This window comes from Triturus cristatus, chromosome 9, assembly GCF_964204655.1.
Source record: "Triturus cristatus chromosome 9, aTriCri1.1, whole genome shotgun sequence".
NCBI classification, from domain to species: domain Eukaryota; kingdom Metazoa; phylum Chordata; class Amphibia; order Caudata; family Salamandridae; genus Triturus; species Triturus cristatus.
Genome location: NC_140592.1, coordinates 1,227,296,437 through 1,227,321,190, shown reverse-complemented (window position 1 = coordinate 1,227,321,190; position 24,754 = coordinate 1,227,296,437). Strand labels below are relative to the sequence as shown.

Genomic DNA, 24,754 nt, shown 5'->3' with positions numbered 1-24,754 from the left:
AGGCCATTAACTCTATCCTGAGCCTCCCCCGCCCTAAAATGACTGGCGCGCTGGTTGCCACTTTAAAAATATATAAGGCCCAATGCGTTCCGGTCGCAACGTATGGAGCTGAGGTTTGGGGAACAGCCAGATGTCCGCACATTCTTGCTGAGGAAAATAGATTTTGCAGGAAGCTCCTTTGTGCCCCCATCTCCTCTCCCCACTACATATGTCATAAAGAACTAGGGTTGCATTTTATAGGGGATTTTATTCGTGCTCGCCCTGCTCTTTTTTGGCTGGCTATTTGGAAAAATCCTGCCGCTAAATTGACTAGGGATATTATAGAGGATTGTTTATGTTGTGACAGAGGCATGTCCATCCCTTGGCTTTCTGGGGTGCAGAGCGTTCTTGGTAGTGCGAATTTTCAAAATGTTTTTTCTGATCCCACCACCATCCAGCTCCCACCCAAGTCTGTACTCAAACAAGCTCTCTATACACTGTTCAGTGACGAAAGGGTTGCGAGAGAGTCCTTGAAACCTAGTGTTACTAGATACCTAGCCCGTAATCTTTTAACTTATCCCATACCCAGCTACTTAACTCTCCCAATGAGCCACTGGGAGCGAGGCCTCTTATTTCGCCTTAGGGCTGGCACTATCAAATATGCTCTTAGTTTCCCGTTATGGAATCCTAATGATCACATTTTCGAGCCGTGCCCATGTGATTGCTGGAGTGATCAAACAATTTTACATTTCTTATTCTTTTGTAAATTTTATACTAAATATATTAAATGGTTTTTAACTCCGTATTTTGAAAAATTGAAACCGATTAGCCTGGATCTCGCACTTTCAATGATATTAACCCTGGATGATCATGAACTTGTTTTCCGTGTGGGTTCCTTTTTTAAAAGTTGTGGTTCGTGCCCGTTTAACTATGTCTTAAAGTATGAACGATTTGTTGCGTTTATCTTGTAAATAATTGCATATTGTACATCTGCAATGTTAATTGTATTTTGTGCTTTTATGGATTACTATTATCCGAATAAAGTTTTGAAACTTGACTTAGTTGTCAATATTATCTATTTAGTAGCTGTAGAAACCTGTGTTATGTCTATGAGAAAAACATTTAAACGACAGTGGCTTCAATGCAGGTTGAAATAGGTCACATAAAGGCAAGCTAGGCATACAGCACTAAATCTGTTGTAGAACTGACAGAAAGAGCTGCGAATGTATCCGTGACTTTGGGACCCTCCTCTTGGCCGTGTTTGTGTGCAGAGAGGTGTGTGGGCCCCATGCCTTCGGTAATAATTAGCTGCCTCCGTTCCTCGCTCTCAGCCCTGCGGGGAACGCGGTTCCAATTGAACGTAATAAACACCAAACGCCATCAGCAAGACGCGTCCTCCGGCCTCTGCCACTTCCCGCCAGTTATCAACCACAAAAAGGAATTCCGATGCCACGCGGGGATCTGTGAACCTGAGTCACAATTGGTGGCCGATGTGTGGGGTGACACATCACTCAGTTCGACCCGGGGCCCATGCAGCATGTGCTTTCCTTTGGAGACTCAGTGGAAATGCACTTCCTTTTCCTTGTATCTAAGTCGGCATCGGAATGTCCAGGTCTGCGGGTATCCCACAGCGAAGTTATTCTTAGAGCCTGACAACACAGAGTTGTCAAATGCATCACAGAGCCAGCCGTCTCAGTGCGATGGAAACTGGAGATTCCTTGATAGGTTGTCACCTGCGGAAGGCAGGTAGGGCTGGGCCAGAGTCAGTGAGGGGCCTGCTCCATGCCTACCAGTCTTTCACAAGTGGTTTCCTCGCAAGAAATCTCCCGATTTCCTGATAGACTACTTCATTGCTGTCTCAGAGTACTGAGATCCCAGTAAATGCATTATTAAGGGGTAGGTTTATGATTCCTTTTTTACATAAACGGATGATGATGTATGTAACTGTCACAAAGTAGGAAGAGAGCGTTTCTGCTCTTTCTAACAAATGTGCTTTTGTTCAGCACATGGAAAATGTTCTTTCTTTCGAATTTAAGATGTGTGATGGTGATTTTCAATAATCCTAATTTGACTCTGTTTCCAATCCTCAAAGGTTCTCCTTCCTCTCATGGACCAGTACTTTAAGAACCACTGCTTGTACTTCCTTTCTTCCCCCATCAAGACGCTCAGCAGCAGCGGCTACGCGTCCAACAAGGAGAAAGAGATGGTGGCCAGGTAAACTGACACTGGTGATGCTCTGCAAATTGAGGTCAATTGTATGTACATACATTCTCACATCCGGGTCAAATGAAGGACAGTCCTGTAGAGAGCAGTGGTTGTTTCTGAATTAGCACTCAAATGCGGATAGTGCTTTCCAACCCAAAGTTTATAATCCCATAATGCTTTAATAGGGAAGTGGCAGTATATTCACTACAAATAGCAACTATCTCTGCGCATCTCTACTAAGGACTTCATCCAGCAACACAATGACTTTTAACTCGATCTGACATTATGACAGCTTCTTTTAGGTCGCTTCTCTCCCTGTAACTCTGAAGGCACACTCACTTAGCCCCTTTACTTCAGGGTGACTGTCTCGCCCTGTAGAGTGTCTTTTAACTCGATCTGACATTATGACAGCTTCTTTTAGGTCCCTTCTCTCCCTGTAACTCTGAAGGCACACTCACTTGGCCCCTTTACTTCAGGGTGACTGTCTCGCCCTGTAGAGTGTCTTTTAACTCGATCTGACATTATGACAGCTTCGTTTAGGTCCCTTCTCTCCCTGTAACTCTGAAGGCACACTCACTTGGCCCCTTTACTTCAGGGTGACTGTCCCGCCCTGTAGAGTGTCTTTTAACTCTATCTGACATTATGACAGTTTCTTTGAGGTCCCTTCTCTCCCTGTAACTCTGAAGGCACGCTCACTTAGCCCCTTTACTTCAGGGTGACTGTCTCGCCCTGTAGAGTGTCTTTTAACTCGATCTGACATTATGACAGCTTCTTTTAGGTCCCTTCTCTCCCTGTAACTCTGAAGGCACACTCACTTGGCCCCTTTACTTCTGATGGATACATCTGCCAGTGGATTCCTCACCTTGTGAATATCCCCTGTGCCAGCAACATTCGGAAACTTTTGTAGCAGTCCACGCCGATGAGGTCGAAGACGACGTCACAGAGGCACGGCTCCGCTCGCGACTCCGCTGACGTCACCGGCTCCATAAGAAGACCACCTCGGCGTGATGACGTCAGTTCCCTTTTTTCCGCGCCGACGACGCCAACGGATTTCGGGAATCGTTACTGGTAGCTTTACCTGTTACTTTGTGTTTATTCTGAAGTTTCTCTGTCTTTCTTCGAGAATGTCGACAAGGAAGTCTGGTTTCAAGCCTTGCCGTGAATGTGGCAAACACATGTCCATCACTGACCCGCATGACGATTGCGTTTGGTGTTTGTCCTCGGACCATGACGTTGGAGGTTGTTCGAGTTGCAGGAAAATGAGCTCGAAGGCTCTTAAGGAGAGAGAGGCAAAGCTTTTTATCGCCCGGATGAAGAAAAAGGAGAAAAGAGGTAGAAAAAGATCCAGGTCGAGGTCGAGGTCGAGGTCGAGGTCGGCTTCCAAGTCGACTTCGGGACATGCTTCAAAGAGCAAGAAGCATAAGAAAAAGAGGAGGCATTCGTCGCATCATAAGGCTTCGACGTCGAAGTCGAAATCACCTGCTCGGCGTCGAAGGGAGTCAGTGTCTCCTTCTCCTGTCCCGACTTCGCCTCCGGTTCCATCTTCTCCGGTGTCTTCGCCGGCTCCGGCTGAATCCCCGGTGCCGGCGTCCTCTCCGGCGCCGGTGCCATCTCCAGATCCTGCAAGTCCTCGGGCTACGTCTCCGACTCCGGCCCAGGATGAGGATAATCAGGCTTCGGGTGAGTCTGTGACGCCGCAAGTTCCACCGTCGGCGCCGGCAGGCCCGAGTCCGGTGTTACCTGACCAGTTTCCGACTTTCCCTAATCCAGGTCAGGACCCCTCGCATTATCTCAATGCGATGTACGGGGTGTTTTCTCGGGCCATGTATACCTCTGGTGCACCTATGGGTCCGATGGGTCCGATGGCTTTCAATCTGGGTGTGCCGCAGGTTTACCCTCAAGCACCATTTATGCCGTTCTTCCCAGCGACGCCGTCTTGGCAGATGCCGGCGCCGAGAACATCGACGCCGCTTCCCTCTTCGCCAGCGCCGACTCGACCTCGTTCGACGCCGGCTGCTCCAGCTGATCCGCGTTCGACGCCACTGCCGGCGCCGTCGGATTCGATCACGGCGCCGCCGACGCCGCAGGTGCGGATCCGTTCAAGAAGGGAGGCGCAGAGAGTGCTGGAGGAGAGACGCTTTCTGATGGATGAGGCTGAAGAGGGGGAATTGGTCGAATCTGATGAGGTGTTCGACGAGTTGAAGGAGGCAAGTGGTTTGGATTTGTCTCCGGAGTGGGAGATCACTCCGCCATCGGATGAACCCTCTAAGGACGCGGCACCCTATCATGCTGTAATTAGAAAGGCTGCAGAGTTGTTGGATCTTCAATTGCCATCTACTGAATTCAAGTCCAATATTTTGACTGAGGTGTTGCATTCTCCAACTGCGGTGTCAGAGCCTCTGTTGCCCTTTAATGAGGCAATATTGGAGCCTGTGCTGGATGTGTGGCGCAAGCCTTTTTCAGCTCCTGCAGTATCCAAGGTAGTTGCAAGAAGATATAGGGTGGCTCCAGGGGATCCTGAGTTTTTGTCTTCACACCCTTCACCTGAAAGCCTAGTGATTCAGGCGGCTTGTTCTGGACGTTCCAAAGGTGCGTTTCCTCAAGTCCCAGGGGACAGGGAGGCAAAGAAGGTGGACCAATCGGCCAAGAAGGTCTTTTCTTCAGCCAGTATGGCATTAAAGTCTTCAAATGCAACTTGTTTATTGGGGCGCTATATCCATGCGCTTATGGACTCTGCTAAAAAGTTGGCGCCAAAACTGTCAGAGGAGGATAGAGGAGGCTTCAATGAAGTGCTGTCGGATGCCCAGGCGGCTGCTCGCCAGGTTATACAGAGTGGCCTGGAAACAGCAGACTCAGTTGCCAGGGTCATGGGGTCTTCAGTTGCCACCAGGAGGGGTGCATGGCTTAAGTCCTCCGAGTTCTCTTCGGATGTCCAGACGACTTTGTTGAACTTACCTTTTGATGGGTCTGGTCTGTTCGGGAAGAAGGCTGATGCTGCTCTCGAGCGCTTCAAAGAGAGTAAGGCTACGGCTAGGTCGTTGGGCCTTCAATCCCAGCCGAGGGGTACTTTTAAGAGGTACAGAGGCTTTGGAAGGGCGAGTTTTCGTTCCTACAGACCATCTCAGCGGCAGCAGCAGCAGCAAGGCTCTCTGTCCAAGGGATATAGAGGAAGGCTTAGAGGTCGCTCACGTGGTCGTCAGCTCTCCTCCTCCTCTTCCTCTTCCTCAGCCCCTCCCACCACCGCAAAACAGCCCTAGATTCGACATTCCGGATCATGCTGGTCCTGTGGGGGGCCGGCTTACCCATTTTCTGCAAGATTGGGAATCTGTAACTACAGATCTCTGGGTTCTAGATCTTGTAGAAAATGGGTACGCCCTTCCCTTTCGGGAATTCCCTCCAAATTATCCTCCTTGCCAAGGGGCTTGCTCGGAGGACCACCGTCTTCTCCTGCAGGAGGAAGTCCTGAAGTTGTTTCAGAAAGGTGCGATAGAGGTGGTCCCAGAGCAGGAGAGGGGTCAGGGATGCTACTCGCGGTATTTTCTGATTCCGAAAAAGGACGGCAGATTGCGTCCGATATTGGACCTCAGGATCTTGAATCTTTATCTGAAGCAAGAGAAGTTCAAGATGCTCACCCTTGCGCAGGTTCTTCAGGCGCTGAATCAGGAGGACTGGATGGTGTCGCTCGACTTGCAAGATGCGTATTTTCTCATCCCCATTCTGAAGACGCACAGGAAGTATCTCCGGTTTACGGTAGGGTCGCAACATTATCAGTTTGCGGTCCTCCCGTTTGGTCTTACTTCGGCACCACGAGCCTTCACAAAGGTGATGGCGGTGGTGGCAGCCCATCTCAGAAGGTCGGGGATTTCGGTTTTCCCTTATTTGGACGACTGGCTGATCAAGGCGGAGTCGCCAGGGAAGGTGCTGCTCCATCTGCGGGATACAACTCAGCTGTTGTACAAATTGGGTTTTTCGATCAATGTGCCCAAATCTCACCTGGTGCCCTCTCAGCGCAACCTGTTCATAGGTGCGGTACTGGACACTACTGTGTGTCGAGCATTCCCTCCTCCTCAAAGGATTCTCGACATACAGGAAATGATTCCTTTATTTTTCAACGGAGCGGTCGTTCCAGTTCTGAAGGTCCTTCGTCTGCTCGGTCTGTTCGCCTCCTGCATACTGTTGGTCAACCATGCACGCTGGCACATGAGGGCACTCCAGTGGTGCCTCCGCAAGCAGTGGTATCAGCACAGGGGAGATCTCAGGGAGTCTGTGAGGATCTCCAGAGAAGCTGCAGCGGATTTGTCTTGGTGGAGCGTGGAGGGCAATCTGACCCAAGGAAAGCCCTTTCATCTACCTCCATCGGTGACCACGGTGATAACGGATGCATCCACTCTAGGGTGGGGTGCTCATCTGGGGGATCTGGAGATCAAAGGTCTTTGGTCTCCAGAGGAAAGGTTGCTTCACATCAACCTTCTGGAGTTACGGGCGATACGTTTAGCACTCAAGGCCTTCCTCCCTTCCCTTCGCGGTCAGTCTGTTCAAGTCCTGACGGACAACACTACCGCGATGTGGTACATAAAAAAACAGGGAGGAGTGGGGTCTCTTTGTCTCTGCAGAGAGGCCCTGCGTCTATGGTCCTGGGCTCGGGACCATCAGATTTGTCTGATGGCAAATCATCTGGCCGGGGTTCTGAACGTTCGTGCGGACAGTCTCAGTCGGCAGTTCTCCGCCGACCACGAGTGGAGGCTCCATCCGGAGGTGGTTCGTCACGTCTTTCGGACGGGGGGAACTCCTCGGGTGGATCTGTTTGCCACCCGCGAGAATGCTCACTGCCCGTCATTCTGCAGTCTCCAGTATCCGGTGCAGGGAGCGTTGGGGGACGCGTTTCAGGTCGATTGGAGTTCGCAACTCTTTTACGCGTTTCCTCCCATACCCTTGATTCCTCGGGTTCTGAGGAAGATTCGCCAAGACCGGGCCCAAGTCATATTGATCGCCCCGGATTGGCCAAGAAGGGTGTGGTATACAGATCTTCTCCACCTCTCCTCGTGCCCTCCGCTCCGTCTCCCTCTGAGGGCAGACCTCCTCTCGCAGTCGGAGGGGCAGGTTCTACACCCCCACCTCCAGAGCTTACACCTTCATGCCTGGAGATTGAACGGGGCAACCTGAATTCTTTCTCTCTCCCTCCAGATGTGGTGGACGTTATTTTATCAGCCAGGCGACACTCCACCAAATCCATATACTCATATAGATGGTCTAAATTTGTTCTCTGGTGTGGAGAGAGGTCAATTGATCCCTTGAAGGCTCGTTTGTCTAACATTTTGCAGTTTGCCCTTTCTCTTGCTCAGCAAGGCTTTGCTGTGGCTACAGTTAAAGGATATTTGTCTGCTTTGTCGGCTTTCCTATGCCTGCCGGATCAGCCGTCTTTATTTAAATCACCTATTGTTCTTAGGTTTCTCAAGGGCCTCACAAATAAATTTCCTCCTACTCCCTTTATTGTACCTCAATGGGACTTAAACCTTGTACTGACTTATCTTATGGGTTCTCCCTTCGAGCCCTTACATAAGTGTCCCTTGAGACTGTTGTCTTTTAAGACGGTATTCCTCGTTGCAATCACCTCGGCAAGGAGGGTGAGTGAGCTTCAAGCTCTTAGTTCAAAGCCCCCATTCTTGACTGTGCATGCTGAACGAATGGTGCTCCGGACCAGGGCTGCGTTTTTGCCTAAGGTGGTAACTCCCTTCCATCTGGGGCAATCCATTACCCTTCCTTCCTTTTATCCTCCCCCTCACCCTTCCAAGGAGGAGGAGAGACTTCACCGTTTGGACCCTAAGAGGGCGGTGAGCTTTTACCTGGACAGGACAAAAGACTACAGGATTGATGATCAGCTCTTTGTGGGCTTTGCTGGTTGCAGAAAGGGTCGTGCAGTGCACAAGCGCACCCTTTCCAGATGGATTGTACTATGCATCAAGATCTGCTACTCCCTAGCTGGTAAGGAGCCTCCGGAGGGTTTGAGGGCTCATTCTACCAGGGCAAAGTCTTCTACGTCTGCTTTATCTAGGGGTGTTCCTGTGGAGGACATTTGTAGGGCGGCAACTTGGGCCTCCCTGCACACCTTTGCAAAACATTATTGCTTGGACACCGAGGTGAGGAGGGACGGACATTTTGCTCGTTCCGTCCTTCAGGATTTTCTGGTATAGGGGGATGGACACCCTCCTCCGGGAGTGGGGACTGCTGTGGAATCTATTCACAAGGTGAGGAATCCACTGGCAGATGTATCCATCAGAAGAACAAGTTACTTACCTTCGGTAACGCTTTTTCTGGTGGATACAGTATCTGCCTGTGGATTCCTCACTGACCCACCCGCCTCCCCGTTGTCCATCCTTCTATACCAGTGACTCTATGACTGTAATTCTATTGATGGTTTCAAATGTGTTTATGACTGTCAAGGGCATTAGGTTATTTCTAGTGCTTTGATGTTTCTTCTCCACACTGTGTGTGTTGATATGCATATTGTGTACTGTGTATACTGTTTATGTACATATTGCTGTCAGTCCGTCCGTGTGCCTCGAAGGCACGGAAAAAAGGGGGCGGAACTGACGTCATCACGCCGAGGAGGTCTTCTTATGGAGCCGGTGACGTCAGTGGAGTCGCGAGCGGAGCCGTGCCTCTGTGACGTCGTCTTCGACCTCATCGGCGTGGACTGCTACAAAAGTTTCCGAATGTTGCTGGCGCAGGGGATATTCACAAGGTGAGGAATCCACAGGCAGATACTGTATCCACCAGAAAAAGCGTTACCGAAGGTAAGTAACTTGTTCTTCAGGGTGACTGTCTCGCCCTGTAGAGTGTCTTTTAAATCGATCTGACATTATGACAGTTTCTTTGAGGTCCCTTCTCTCCCTGTAACTCTGAAGGCACACTCACTTGGCCCCTTTACTTCAGGGTGACTGTCTCGCCCTGTAGAGTGTCTTTTAACTCGATCTGACATTATGACAGCTTCTTTTAGGTCCCTTCTCTCCCTGTAACTCTGAAGGCACACTCACTTGGCCCCTTTACTTCAGGGTGACTGTCCCGCCCTGTAGAGTGTCTTTTAACTCGATCTGACATTATGACAGCTTCTTTTAGGTCCCTTCTCTCCCTGTAACTCTGAAGGCACACTCACTTAGCCCCTTTACTTCAGGGTGACTGTCTCGACCTGTAGAGTGTCTTTTAACTCTATCTGACATTATGACAGCTTCTTCTAGGTCCCTTCTCTCCCTGTAACTCTGAAGGCACACTCACTTAGCCCCTTTACTTCAGGGTGACTGTCTCACCCTGTAGAGTGTCTTTTAACTCTATCTGACATTATGACAGCTTCTTTTAGGTCCCTTCTCTCCCTGTAACTCTGAAGGCACACTCACTTGGCCCCTTTACTTCAGGGTGACTGTCTCGCCCTGTAGAGTGTCTTTTAACTCGATCTGACATTATGACAGCTTCTTTTAGGTCCCTTCTCTCCCTGTAACTCTGAAGGCACACTCACTTGGCCCTTTTACTTCAGGGTGACTGTCCCGCCCTGTAGAGTGTCTTTTAACTCGATCTGACATTATGACAGCTTCTTTTAGGTCCCTTCTCTCCCTGTAACTCTGAAGGCACACTCACTTGGCCCCTTTACTTCAGGGTGACTGTCCCGCCCTGTAGAGTGTCTTTTAACTCGATCTGACATTATGACAGCTTCTTTTAGGTCCCTTCTCTCCCTGTAACTCTGAAGGCACACTCACTTAGCCCCTTTACTTCAGGGTGACTGTCTCGACCTGTAGAGTGTCTTTTAACTCTATCTGACATTATGACAGCTTCTTCTAGGTCCCTTCTCTCCCTGTAACTCTGAAGGCACACTCACTTAGCCCCTTTACTTCAGGGTGACTGTCTCACCCTGTAGAGTGTCTTTTAACTCTATCTGACATTATGACAGCTTCTTTTAGGTCCCTTCTCTCCCTGTAACTCTGAAGGCACACTCACTTGGCCCCTTTACTTCAGGGTGACTGTCTCGCCCTGTAGAGTGTCTTTTAACTCGATCTGACATTATGACAGCTTGTTTTAGGTCCCTTCTCTCCCTGTAACTCTGAAGGCACACTCACTTGGCCCTTTTACTTCAGGGTGACTGTCCCGCCCTGTAGAGTGCCTTTTAACTCGATCTGACATTATGACAGCTTCTTCTAGGTCCCTTCTCTCCCTGTAACTCTGAAGGCACACTCACTTGGCCCCTTTACTTCAGGGTGACTGTCCCGCCCTGTAGAGTGCCTTTTAACTCGATCTGACATTATGACAGCTTCTTCTAGGTCCCTTCTCTCCCTGTAACTCTGAAGGCACACTCACTTAGCCCCTTTACTTCAGGGTGACTGTCTCACACTGTAGAGTGTCTTTTAACTCTATCTGACATTATGACAGCTTCTTTTAGGTCCCTTCTCTCCCTGTAACTCTGAAGGCACACTCACTTGGCCCCTTTACTTCAGGGTGACTGTCCCGCCCTGTAGAGTGTCTTTTAACTCTATCTGACATTATGACAGCTTCTTTTAGGTCCCTTCTCTCCCTGTAACTCTGAAGGCACACTCACTTGGCCCCTTTACTTCCGGGTGACTGTCCCACCCTGTAGAGCGCTAAAGAATAGTCACCAGGCTGTCTATAAATCTGTAGTGTAAGTTCAGGGTGCAGAAGTAGGCATGGTGAGGCCTCATACCTTTCTCTGCAATGTTGCCATTCACTTTTAAATCAACTCTTTTTTGATCAAATTATACATTTAGGTATCACCTCAGTGGCAGTGATTTTACTGCACGCTTCTCCTTCGAAGTGGAGGTTGTACCCTCTTAGGCTAATAGAATCATATGTATAGGACCTCTGTAGTGCAGCACGCAACACAATCACCATAGATTACAAAAGAAAACTGTTTTCACTCCAGTAGCCCATAGTGAAGCAGAGGATCCAGTGTAAAAGCTTATTTGATACAGACCTCTGCCCGCAGCTTCTATGCTTTAAAATATTCCGCAGGCGTCAGACTGGAACAGGAAGATTTTTCGAGCTTTGCCCCTGCGTGCCGGTAGGTGGCATTGTTTACCTCCGCGCCGTCCACGCCGAATGTGCCTATATAGATGCTACGCCAGTGAGCTAACATCAGTATTCTTCTTTTCACACCAGTCAGCCCAGATCCGTCAATTTCTGACTGACCTTTTTTAAACTTTTTGTTGAGGAAATGTTTGAGAAGTAACTTCTCCTAGTGTGTTAACGATGTCCCCTAAAAACCTACTGGTTTCAAGCCATGTGTTGCCTTTTACAGGCACAAGTCTGTGACATAACCACATTTGATTTGTTTGTGGTGCTTCGAGTAGGACCACAACTCCAAGACCTGCATGGACTGCTGCGCCATGAACCTGAAGTGCTCATGCTCCTCGCTGCCCGCAGTCGGATGACCCCTCGACATTCAAGATCCTGGTCGAGCGCAAGGTCCCAGGACCGCTCGCAGAGCTTTCCTCGGGTAAGTTCGACAAAAACAAGAAGTTGAATCATTCTTCCACATTCCTGCACCGGTCTAAGTCATTGGACGAGGTAGAGGACAGTCAGCACTCTAGGCCTCGCTCCGCCATGGAGCCTGTGCTTGAACCTGCTCTGTGCCTCCCAGAGATTCCTGGAGCTGGAGCGACCCCTGTCCAACTAAAAGAGTTCTATAAGGCTATGCACCTCATATTTGAGTGGCCTGGCCCCCCTAGAGCGCCTTCAGTCCCCATGGGTTCAGGAAGGGCCCACTGAATTTCCACTGGCTGGTCCACCATCGACAGCAGCTGGACTATATGGATCCAGTGCTGGATCAGAGTGGGTCCGCTTGCAAGACTTCAACCTTCTTTGGAGTCCTCTCCAGTGCTGTTGTTCCAGTCACTTCCTACACCCCACAGTGGTGCCACCCCCGTCATCATTCCTTACTCCAATATAAAAAGTCAGATGGGTATCATCTGACTCAGATTACTAGCACCGACCAGTCCATTGCCTTCCAAGTCGGAACCAGTGCCTTTTTCCTTCAAGCGCTTGGAGATGTAGATGATTGGGAGGGGTCTGAGGACCCTTCTGAATACCATCATTCCCTTGAGGAAGCAGAGGACAACTGGTATGAGACACTGACACATGCCTGTAGTTTGGATACCTCTATAGACACTGGCTTGGTTTCTCCTCCCACCATGGCTAGGGAGGAGGGAGCCTCTTTTGCTATGATCTTGTGGACAGTGGCTGTGGTTCTGGACTTTCAGCTATCCTTAGTGGCAACCAAGACAAACGTCCTGACAGAGGGGCTTGAGCCGGGAGTTGTCCCCTCTGAACCATTACTCCCATTCAAAAAAGCCCTCGCAGATGTCCTACTTGGGGTCTGGTCCAAGCCCTACACAGGCGCTCTAGTGCACAGGACAATTATTATTCCCATTACCCCTCTCCTAGGAACCCCAGTTTCCTCACCCAACCCAGGAGAGCTTGGTGGTCCAAGCCTCCACCTCCTGTGCTAACCCTGGCGCATTCCCTACTGCACAACCGAATATGGAATTTAAAAGGCTGGATGTTCTCTTCAGCTAGCCTTGCACTCCAGTTGGTGAACACCGTGTGTCTTTTGGGGCGATACACCCACAGGGTGTGGGACTTGGTTGCGCATATGCTACCTATGGTCTCAGAGGAGGCCCATGCCATACTCTCTCAGGCAATTGCAGATGGACGAGATGCATCAAAGTTCACAACAAGATAACAACTTGACACGACCAGCTGCCTAGTTAGAGCAATTGCATATTTGGTGGCACTTAGACCCCACGCCTGATTGAGAATCATTTACTTTTCAGGTATGTCCAAGCTTCCCTCTACGACATGCTTTTTGATGGCTCTCGCCTTTTTGATGGCAAGGCTGGAGCACTTTAAAGACAGCAGGGCAACAGCTAGATGTTTGTGCCTATCCATTGCTCCCCACCAATCCCAGTCTGTCTTTTGCCCATTCAGTGGCTATGGTAGGGGCAGCCAACTCCATCTTTTCCCAACCAGACACCATTTGGCAGCAGGCTTCCCAGACTTTTTGTGGTCGCAGGTGCAGTGCCCACAAACAACGTGGGACAAGCAGCAAGAGGTCATTCTAGTCCACCACCTCCCCTGCAGCTGCCAGTCCTAAACCCCTTTAGTTTGCCCTCATGCCAGCACAGACACCCAGTGGGTAGCACGACTTGCCATTACCATCCCCACTGGCAGTCCATATCATCGAACAAGTGGGCCTTGCAGATGTCCAGAGGGGCTACTCCATTCCCTTTCGTGAACCCCCCCCCTCATCTATGTTACCTGCTCATGATCGGCTAACGGAGGGCCATTTCTCCATGCTCTGCCAGGAAGTACTGTCCCTTTTGGCCAAAGGGGCCATCAAGAGGGTGCTGACATCAGAAGTAGGTTGTGGTTGTTATTCCCTCTACTTTCTACTGCCCAAAAAGGATGGAGGAATCCTCTAATCTAGACCTATGCCTTCTCAACTTCTTTCTGAAAAAAGAGAAGTTCAAGATGCCCACGTTATCTCAGCTAGGTCCTATCTACCTGGGAGACTAGATGGTAAACCGTCCTGCCTGCCCTCGATTAAACCTGCGGTTCACAGTGAGCAACAAGCTGTATCAGTACGCTGTGCTCCTCTTTGGCTTCATCAGCGCCCCAAAGATTGTTCACCAAAATGATGGCAGTGGTTGCTGCACATCTGTGGAGGTCAGGGGTTCCAGTCTTCTCCGACCTCGATGATTAACTGTTGTAGGCAGGCTCGCACCAGGCAGTTGTCTCTTACCTCCAGACAACGGCAAACCTCCCACACTCGCTGGGGTTCACTATTAACATTCTGAGGTCATACCTGGCTCCTTCTCCCTTTCATCGCAGCTGTTCTGGACATGGTGCAGTTTTGGGCCTATCCTCCCGAAAGGTGAGTCCAAGATATCCAGGCTATGATTCCAACATTTCAGCCTCTATTATGGATTTCAGTGAGACTGTCTCTGAGGCTGTTGGGTCTCATGACCTACTGCATCCTGCTGGTAACACTTTCCCGTTTGTGTATGCGAGCTATGCAGTGGAACCTGAAGTCCCAGTGGGCACAGCATCAGGGAAATCTCTCTAATATGTATCAGATCTTGGAGTGAACTGAAAAACACCTGCAGTGATGGCTGATGAATAGCAGTTGGGTCAGAAACAGACTCCTCTCCCTTCCCCACCCAGAGTTGACTGTAGGGACAGGAGTGTAACTCATGGGTTAGGGTGGCCATCTGGTAGAGGTGGAGATCAGGAGACTCTGGTTCCAGTAGAGTCCCCGCTCCACACCAGCCTGCTGAAGCTGCGGGTGATCCGACTGGCATTTAAAGCCTTTCTTCCTTGGATCAAGGGAAGGCTAGTTCAGGTGTTCACAGACAAAACCCCTGCCATGTGGCACAGCAGCAAACAGGGTGGGATGGGGTTGTGGACCCTATTTCAAGCGGCCCTGCTTCTCTGGGCATGCCTATAACAGCAGGGTGTTTGTCTGGTGGTTCAGCACTTGGCAGGCTCTCTGAATGTCAGAGCAAACTCAGCCGTTGATGCCTAGCAGATCATGAATGGCATCTCCATCTGGAGGTGGTTCAAGGCTTTCTTTTGAGACTGGGGAGAACCTTGGTTAGATCTACTTGCCACTGCTGAGAATGTGCAATGTCAGCAGTTCTGCACTTTGGAGTTTCCAAGGCAGCTCTCTCTCAGAGACGCTTTTCGGCTCAGGCCTTCTGTACGCCTTTCCACTGATACCACTCCTGCCCAAAGTTTTCAATAAGATCAGGAACGACCAGGCCCAAGTTATTATTGTGGCCCAAGATTGGGCACAGAGAGTTTGGTGTCCTGAACTCCTGAGCATGGACATTGGTCCTCCGATCAGGCTGCTCCTTCAGGAGGATCTTCTGTTGTAGCAGCAGGGAAGGGTCCCTCACCTGCACACCCTCCACCTTCATGTGTGGATATTGCGTGGCAACAGTTGACTGCTTTCAACCTTCCTCAAAAAGTTATTCTGATAGCCAGGAATTCCTTCATAAAGACAGTATATGCCTGCCATTGGGATAAATTTGTCACATGGTGTGCATCCAAGAATACTGACCTTTTTTTGCACTCCTATGCCAAGTTCTCGTGTTTGGTCTTACGGTGGCCTAGCAGGGCTCTGCTCTGGGTACTGTTAAAAGTTGCTTATCAGCAATTTCAGCTTTCTTGGGGTCGACGAACTGACCTTCTATGTTTAAGTCACCTGTTGTACAAACACAAGGAGATGATGGACAGAGCTCTGAAACTTTTCAGACACTCACCCCCAGTCACAGATCAGGGTTGAATCCATCATCATTCTTTAACTCACTTGTTGTGACCTGTTTTCTCATGGGAATTCAACACCTTTTCACTCCAAGATCATTCATCACGCACCTCAATGTGGTCCCAACATTTCTCATATGCACCCCCTTTGAGCCATTCCACAACTGTCCATTCTGCCTACTAACCTTGTAAACAGCTTTTCTGATATTCATAACTTTGGCGTTGAGGGTCAGTGAACTGCAAGCACTCTTGGGCTTGTACACTCATTCCACCAGAGCCAAGGCTAAAACCCCTGTGCATCAAAGTTCACAACAAGATGTGGACTGGACACGACCAGCTGGCTTGTTAGAGCAATTGTATATTGCAAATCTGTCATTCAGCAATGTGAGTGTCATTGCACACGTTCACCAAACATTACTATCTGGTCCGTCATGATGGCCATTTTGCCGTATTCTGCCCTGCAGGATCATTTGGTCTAAATCCATTTGCAGACCCACCTCTGGGAAGAAGGTAAGGAATCTGCGGCTAGAAGCCTCTATCATATGAACATGTTACCTATTTTCTGTAATGCTTTATTTGGTAAAGACTCTTATCTAGCTGTAGATTATTTACCAACCCTCCCATCCTCCCCTTTTTGTGAAATGATTTCATTGAGGATCACCCTTCCGAGGCCCTTAGCACTGCACACAAGTGCATCAGCATTCTTTGTGGCTCAGCCCTTCTGGCGTGTAAAATTACAAAAAGAATCTGATGTCAGCGTGCTGGGCTGGCACCTATATAGGCACTGTGCACTTCCAGCTGGGTGCAAATGACACTGCTGACGCAGATCTGACACCACCTACTGGCGCGCAGGGGTACTTCTCAAAAAAACTTCCAGATCCAGTCGGACACCTGGACATTATTCTAAGGTAAGGAATCTGGAGGCAGATAGACTCTCTACCAGATAAAGCGTTATCGAAGATAAGTAACTTGTTCTTTCACGCTCAAAGTTGAAGAAGTTGTACATGTTGGACTTTATAGAGGTGGCAATCATTGCAAAGGTTGCGAAGTTACCAGCTTTGCTTGTCTTGCTTGTGAGGAATGGTTTTGGCGTAAACAAGCATGTGGGAGGAGAGAATCTTCTTGCAAATCCAATTTTTGCGAGAATGTTTGGATGTTGAAAGTGAATTATTTGTAGAGTTGTTATCCAGCAATCCACCATTTAGCAGAAGATTTCCTGAGTTCTTTATTTTTATAAAAACCTCTTAAACATCATGATCAGAAAGATCTTTGAGCATTCCAACCTTTCAAGCCTTTCAGTGAGCACTACCACAGTCAGGATAAGCTGGTGAGGAAGTCCGGAGATTAGATAAACATAGTCTTTGACTGTGCCTCATATGCAGAGCAAGCTAAAGAGAGGCTCTTCCTCCCCTTCACTGTTACTTTCCTGCATACATGCTTGTGACATAAGCCTGCAAAAATAATGATTAACACTTTGTAATGTCTATGAGAATTATGTTTAGGTTTACCTCGTCCTTTTTGCTCTACACAAGATTACACAAATTGAATATATTGAGAGAACTTTTCACAACAGTAAACGGCCAGCTGGTTGGGTGAAAAGGGAGAAATCAAGAGTAATTATATATTAGCCTTTTCAGTATACGTAACGCAGAGCAGACATGCCAGCCTATGCAGTGGGCAATAGGTAAAGTAAGTCACTACCTATTGTGACTTTCAGAAGAATGTGGTCCAAGGTTTTTTGAGAGGTGTTGGCATGTGTTAAGATGTTTTAGACTTTATTCCTAAAAATTCAGAATATAGGCAATTACTTTATCTTGGAGCATTACTTTTGAAACATATATTTAATGGGCATTTAGTGAAATAGTTTTACATTTTGAAAATACTTACATTTATTCTTTGATCTCATTATGGAAGGCAGGACATTTTCCTAGACTAATCCACCTTTTGCCATGTTCTCTATTTCTTGATTCTCTTCAGTGTATTTCTCTCCTAATCACTATTTTTCAACCCTATGTATTGTTGTTGCTCTGGCATCTTTTAATCTTCTCCTCCTCTTTTACCTTCTCTTTTAAACCTCAGCCTCTTCTGCAAACTCGCAGCTCTTGTTAGACATAGGATTTCCCTCTTCGGTAAGTGGTCCTGGTGTACAGCATGCTTTGCCCATTGTTAGAACCTGAGCATGTTCACTGCTCCCCTTAATTCTTTGCAGTGTGCTTCTGTGTGTTATTTGAAACTGTAGTCTGCAAGACTATTTGGGATTTAATTGAAAATTACCATTTTAGCAGATTAGCAAAGCAGTGGAAAAGTTGGTCAGTCTTGTTCACCAAACATCCTAATTTCTGTATACACATGTCCATCTCTAATAACAATGTTCAAGCTAAGTACACTGGAATCTCCATTCATTAGCCTCTTCTGCCACCAAATCAACCCTATTGGATATAAATTTAATTAAAGTGGATCATAGCCTCATCTAAGTACCGTATGGGTCACTTACATAGTGAGGTTGCACTATCAATAACATCACAGCCTATTTCCACAAAGACTTAACGCAACCAAAGCAGCTTCTCGGCTGTAAGCATTTCTAGCGATGGTTAAACGCATTTGTATCTCTTGAAACATTCTGGTGAAGATTTAAAAAAAGTTTAAGTAAATTTGGGGGGCACGACCCAACACAAATAGTTTTTAGCCCTATTGGCCCGAATTGATGGAAAACCTTTCTTTGAGAAAAGAAGAATGGCAACCTCCTACAAGGTATTAATGCTCAATGGTCAATTCAATGGAATGGAAATGGCCTGATGTCCCCAAAAGGAGTCATGCAGGATTTCTCGTGCTCTCTGCCCCAGTGTTGTCTTTGCAATAAAAGCTGCACTTAGTTGAGGGAGAATTGAAAGAAGGAGATTGTTTTCCTTCAATGTCCGTCTGTCATTAAAAGTTATGAGGTCATAGGATACCTGGTAAGTTCACCATTTCTTGCTGGTAGCTACTTATACATTACCACTCCTGTTTGACAGTTTCCCTTAACTGGAAAAGTGAAAATAGCCATTTTCTTTTAAGTGATTGCACTTGCTACATTCTCAACCAATTCTTTGATTATTTGAAGCTGTGGGATAGGGGGCTTCTGTAGATTCCCAGAAATTCGTAAAAAGCATTTGAAAGAAGAAACACATAACATTTTTCGAGATTGTCACAAGTCTATAAATTGTGGACAAATGCACTTATCTTAGAATTATAGGTGCGTTTAGATCACATTCCTTTTGATAGCTTTGCCATGTCTTTGTTTCATTTTCCTATACTCAGTATTATATAGTAGCAGGTTATTTTCCCCTGTATAGTGATTGTAGCAGACTGAGCTGAAATGTTGGGGCAGGTAGGGGTGGAGAGGATGGGGGGGGAGGGGTGGGGAGTGAGGGGGGATTCTTCTTTCCATCACCAGGGCTGGACTTGGGAAATTAAAATAGACCTGGTAAAAATGATAAATTCAGCTACCATGTGCAGACGTGCTAATGCACTAAAACCAGAGCAACTCTTTCAAGTTGCCTCAAGGATCGCATAATGGGCACCACCACACCTGAAGTCCAAAACCGGCCTCCAAGTGTTGAAACTGGACTCCTGGGGCTCCAGCCTACCAGGGAATTGCCAGCTTGCCCAGCTGACCAGTTCGGCCACGTCCATCATCATAAAAGCATTTGAAGTTTTGAAGAATTGCGGAGGTGAAAGACATTGACAATGGATTGACCAATCTCCTTCTTCCTCTTACCTGCTGCACCCAATGGTAACTGAACTATGACTTTAAAAGTACTGACACATAGTTGCTGCATGTTGTCAAAGCGAGCTGGCAGAAGGCAGATACACCGAAACGCGTCCTTACAATAAAATCATTTAAAGTACCCTGTGAGTGCTGTGTGTCTTGTTGAAGACAGGAGCTTGAATATTTAAATGTGATACAGGCGACTTGCACCACCACATTGATTTTCGTGATATCAGCGTCGATAGAATTGCCAGTCATTCAGACTTGTGGAGATACGGAAATTTGCTGGCTCCAGCGCTGACTACCATGAAGCAAGATGGTTTGACGAGGGGTTCTTACAGTGGTGATTTTAACAGCGAGTGGAGGTACTTTGAACAGTATTGGTGGCAGCTAGGGGGCGAGTGCAATTATGTCTCCTCTGGAGTGCCCATTATGTGGAACAATATGCAAGGACTTTATGAAGCAATCGAGGCATCATAATGTTGATAAAACTCCCGAAATGTACTATTGATTCCCGCAATTGCGGAGGTGAAAGACATTGACAATGAATTGACCAATTCCCTTCTTTCTCTTACCTGCTGCGCCCAATGGGAACTCACCTACGACTTTAAAAGTACTGACACGTAGTTGCTGAATGTTGTCAAAGCGAGCTGGAAGAAGGCAGATACGCCGAAACGCGTCCGTACCCCGTGAGTGCTGTGTGTCTTGTTGAAGATAGGAGCTTGAATATTTAAATGGACCCACCGCCATATTACTTGCACCCGTCAAGAAGTGTGCTGAGGTCGCCAGGGTGGAAATATGGAGCGGAGTATGTGATACAGGTGACTTGCACCACCACATTGATTTTCATGATATCAGCGTCAATAGAATCGCCAGTCATTCAGACTTGTGGAGATACGGAAATTTGCCGGCTCCAGCGCTGACTACCATGAAGCAAGATGGTTTGACGAGGGGTTCTTACAATGGTGATTTTAACAGCGAGTGGAGGTACTTTGGACAGTATTGGTGGCAGCTAGGGGGAGAGTGCAATTATGTCTCCTCGGGAGTGTCCATTATGTTGAACAATATGCAAGGACTTTATGAAGCAATCGAAGCATCATAATGTTGATAAAACTCCCGAAATGTACTATCGATTCCCACAATTGCGGAGGTGAAAGACATTGACAATGGATTGACCAATCCCCTTCTTCCTCTAACCTACTGCGCCCAATGGGAACTGACCTACGACTTTAAAAGTACTGACAGGTAGTTGCTGCATGTTGTCAAAGCGAGCTGGAAGATGCCCACGTTATATATATAACACCGCTCGTGCAGCACGATTCCAGCACACTGTGAGGATAATTTTACTCGACTTTTATTTAATGTAACGGCATCATCATATATATATCTTTTTTTTTTGCCTCAATAAATACCCTTTGCTGGAGCAGTGGGCTTGTGTATATTACACTCACACACACACACACACACACACACACACACACACACACACACACACACACACAGACACACACACACTGACACACACACACGGACACACACACACACACACACACACACACACACACACACACACACATATATATATATATATATATATATATTCCCTGTGTTGTTTTTCCCTGGAGGAAAACTAGGATCACATATAAGTAACTTATCCTTCTCCTTTAAGATAGTCTGGAGCATCAGTATCCCATCATGTCTAACAATGGCAGTGACTTTGGGTTGCTCATGCCTTACAAATCTGTTTACCAAATATTAAGATGAACAATAATCAACAAGGGAATAGATAATTATAGAGATACCTTAGGGAGGTATTGAAGGAAGTGACCCGACTAGAGCCACCCGAGTCACCACTGACCACCTCTCAGCCTTCCATTCTAAATAAAGAGTCAGAGAAACAGTGGAGAATGAACTGTAAGCATAAAGATATATTACATTGCATGGTCAACTAATAACACGGCCACCGTGGAATTTTCCCAACAGATGTGGGCGAACAGCGTACAAATTTTAAAAAAAGGTTTCTACTCTCGTATCTTGCACAGCTCAGAACACTTTCAAGGCCGTTCCACCCTGGGCTGCGATCAAACTGCCAGACAGGTGGGAGAGGTTCTTTATCAAGGAAATGATATGCACTGACAAACAGTTCCTCATTACAGAAACGAAAGTTAGCAAGGGTTCTTGAAATCAAACAGGATTAGTTTCGAACAATACATAAAATGGCGCCTAATAAAAGAAAATGGCTTAGCGAATGCTAACTTATACATGATATGAAAGAGCATCAACGAGCATAGCCTAACATTATGGCCTGCTTGGTTGTCCCCTACAGAGTACAATCTTACAAAGACACACTTAGGTCTCAAATAGCTGCCTTACGAAGTACTGCAGTAGGCACTTCCTGCTGTTGTAATGTCATTGTTTCCCTGCCTCAAACGGATTTATTAGCTTATTTGATAAAACAATACTATTCATGAGACTATCTATCTTGTAACATTTTAGATAAAAAGTAAAATTGTTTTATTTCGGAATCGTCTTCTTGCCTATACTTTCTACATGCATATATTTATTCGCAGTGATGTAGACAGATAAAAGTGGAGGTTTGGATACCTGAACATTGGTCAATCAAGACGCTTTAGTCTAAGGACAGTGTCTGCGTACACCCTCGAGAGATGAGCATAACTTGTCAGGTGGGACTGAAAAGTATTGAAAAGGCTCATTCTCAGTCCCGAAAGAGAACCCAGATGTTCTAATATTACATTTTCTTGTTTTGGTTGAAATTTAACCTCTGGTACTAGAGACGCTTATAGTTTTGGTGTCTGCTCCCAAACTCTTCTTAACCAGATGCATTGGCATCCTGCTAGAGTCATTGGTATCCTCCGGTACAGGTCTATCTTTATCATCGTAAATATCATCCTCAGTGACCATGGTTGGTTGCCTTCATAGATGTGACAAGATCTCACTAAAAGAAAGGTAAATATTATATAAAGTATTGTCAGCATCAGCCACTGAGAAGAAACTATTGCACTGTATTCATTGTTTGAAGGAGACTATTGCTTTTGGACAATCAAAAAGAATGAGCCAGTTGGAAATATCTTCTACTTTTTCACACAGAAGAACTGGAAGATGTGACCTAAAAAATGTGGTGTGTTAGAAAGCCGCCCCTGTAACATACTAAAAGGTTGAAAGTAACATCGTAATAGGGAACTTTCTTATTCGCATTTAGACACAGGGACCTTTCTCGTTCAGACTCTGGGGTCTTTCACATTCGCGCATTGGGACATTTCTCGTTCAGACTCTGGGGTCTTTCACATTCTCGCATTGGGACCTTTCTCGTTCAGACTCTGGGGCCTTTCACATTCGCACATTGGGACCTTTCTCATTCAGACTCTGGGGTTTTTCACATTCGCGCATTGGGACCTTTCTCGTTCAGACTCTGGGGTCTTTCACATTCGCTCATTGGGACCTTTCTCGTTCAGACTCTGGGGCCTTTCACATTCGTGCATGGGGACCTTTCTCATTCAGACTCTGGGGCCTTTCACATTCGCGCATTGGGACCTTTCTCATTCAGACTCTGGGACCTTTCACATTCGCGCATTGGGACCTTTCTCATTCAGACACTGGGACCTTTCACGTTCGCGCAATGGGACCGTTCTCATTCAGACTCTGGGGTCTTTCACATTCGTGCATTGGGACCTTTCTCATTCAGACTCTGGGGCCTTTCACATTCGCACATTGGGACCTTTCTCATTCAGACTCTGGGGTCTTTCACGTTCGCACATTGGGACGTTTCTCATTCAGACTCTGGGGCCTTTCACATTCGCGCATTGGGACCTTTCTCCTTCAGACTCTGGGGCCTTTCACATACGCGCATTGGGACCTTTCTCGTTCAGACTCTGGGGTCTTTCACATTCGCGCATTGGGACCTTTCTCGTTCAGACTCTGGGGCCTTTCACATTCGCGTATTGGGACCTTTCTCGTTCAGACTCCCGGGTCTCTTTCACGTTCGCGCATTGGGACCTTTCTCGTTCAGACTCTGGGGACTTTCATGTTCGCGCATTGGGACCTTTCTCGTTCAGACTCTGGGGCCTTTCACGTTCGCGCATTGGGACCTTTCTCGTTCAGACTCTGGGGCCTTTCACATTCGCGCATTGGGACCTTTCTCGTTCAGACTCTGGGGTCTTTCACGTTCGCGCATTGGGACCTTTCTCGTTCAGACTCTGGGGCCTTTCACGTTCGCGCATTGGGACCGTTCTCGTTCAGACTCTGGGGCCTTTCACGTTCGCGCATTGGGACCGTTCTCGTTCAGACTCTGGGGCCTTTCACGTTCGCGCATTGGGACCGTTCTCGTTCAGACTCTGGGGCCTTTCACGTTCGTGCATTGGGACCATTCCCATTCAGACTCTGGGGCCTTTCACGTTCGCGCATTGGGACCTTTCTCATTCAGACTCTGGGGTCTTTCACGTTCGCGCATTGGGACCTTTCTCATTCAGACTCTGGGGTCTTTCACATTCGCGCATTGGGACCTTTCTCATTCAGACTCTGGGGTCTTTCACATTCGCGCATTGGGACCGTTCTCGTTCAGACTCTGGGGTCTTTCACGTTCGCGCATTGGGACCTTTCTCATTCAGACTCTGGGGTCTTTCATGTTCGCGCATTGGGACTGTTCTCATCAGACTCTGGGGTCTTTCACATTTGCGCATTGGGACCTTTCTCATTGGGACCTTTCTCGTTCAGACTCTGGGGCCTTTCACGTTCGCGCATTGGGACCTTTCTCGTTCAGACTCTGGGGCCTTTCACGTTCGCGCATTTGAACCTTACTCGTTCGGACTCTGGGGTCTTTCACGTTCGCGCATTGGGACCTTTCTCATTCAGACTCTGGGGCCTTTCACGTTCGCGCATTGGGACCGTTCTCGTTCAGACTCTGGGGCCTTTCACGTTCGCGCATTGGGACCGTTCTCGTTCAGACTCTGGGGCCTTTCACGTTCGCGCATTGGGACCGTTCTCGTTCAGACTGTGGGGCCTTTCACGTTCGCGCATTGGGACCGATCTCATTCAGACTCTGGGGCCTTTCAAATTCGCGCATTGGGACCTTTCTCCTTCAGACTCTGGGGCCTTTCACATTCGCGCATTGGGACCTTTCTCGTTCAGACTCTGGGGTCTTACACATTCGCGCATTGGGACCTTTCTCGTTTAGACTCTGGGGCCTTTCACATTCGCGCATTGGGACCTTTCTCGTTCAGACTCTGGGGTCTTTCACATTCGCGCATTGGGACCTTTCTCGTTCAGACTCTGGGGTCTTTCACATTCTCGCATTGGGACCTTTCTCGTTCAGACTCTGGGGCCTTTCACATTCGCACATTGGGACCTTTCTCATTCAGACTCTGGGGTCTTTCACATTCGCGCATTGGGACCTTTCTCGTTCAGACTCTGGGGTCTTTCACATTCGCTCATTGGGACCTTTCTCGTTCAGACTCTGGGGCCTTTCACATTCGTGCATGGGGA

General features: G+C 47.7%; 1 protein-coding gene across 4 annotated transcripts in view; it reads left to right on the top strand.

Moving 5' to 3' along the window:
- RYR3 (ryanodine receptor 3) overlaps window positions 1-24,754 on the top strand; it is a 2,047,168-nt gene that overhangs the window by 1,279,289 nt on the left and 743,125 nt on the right. For all 4 annotated transcript variants that reach the window (XM_085627314.1, XM_085627313.1, XM_085627312.1 and 1 more), the window contains 2 exons: window positions 2,072-2,193; window positions 17,587-17,636. In XM_085627314.1, coding sequence (XP_085483440.1) covers window positions 2,072-2,193; window positions 17,587-17,636 — 172 coding nt within the window. The remainder of the gene's footprint in view (window positions 1-2,071; window positions 2,194-17,586; window positions 17,637-24,754) is intronic.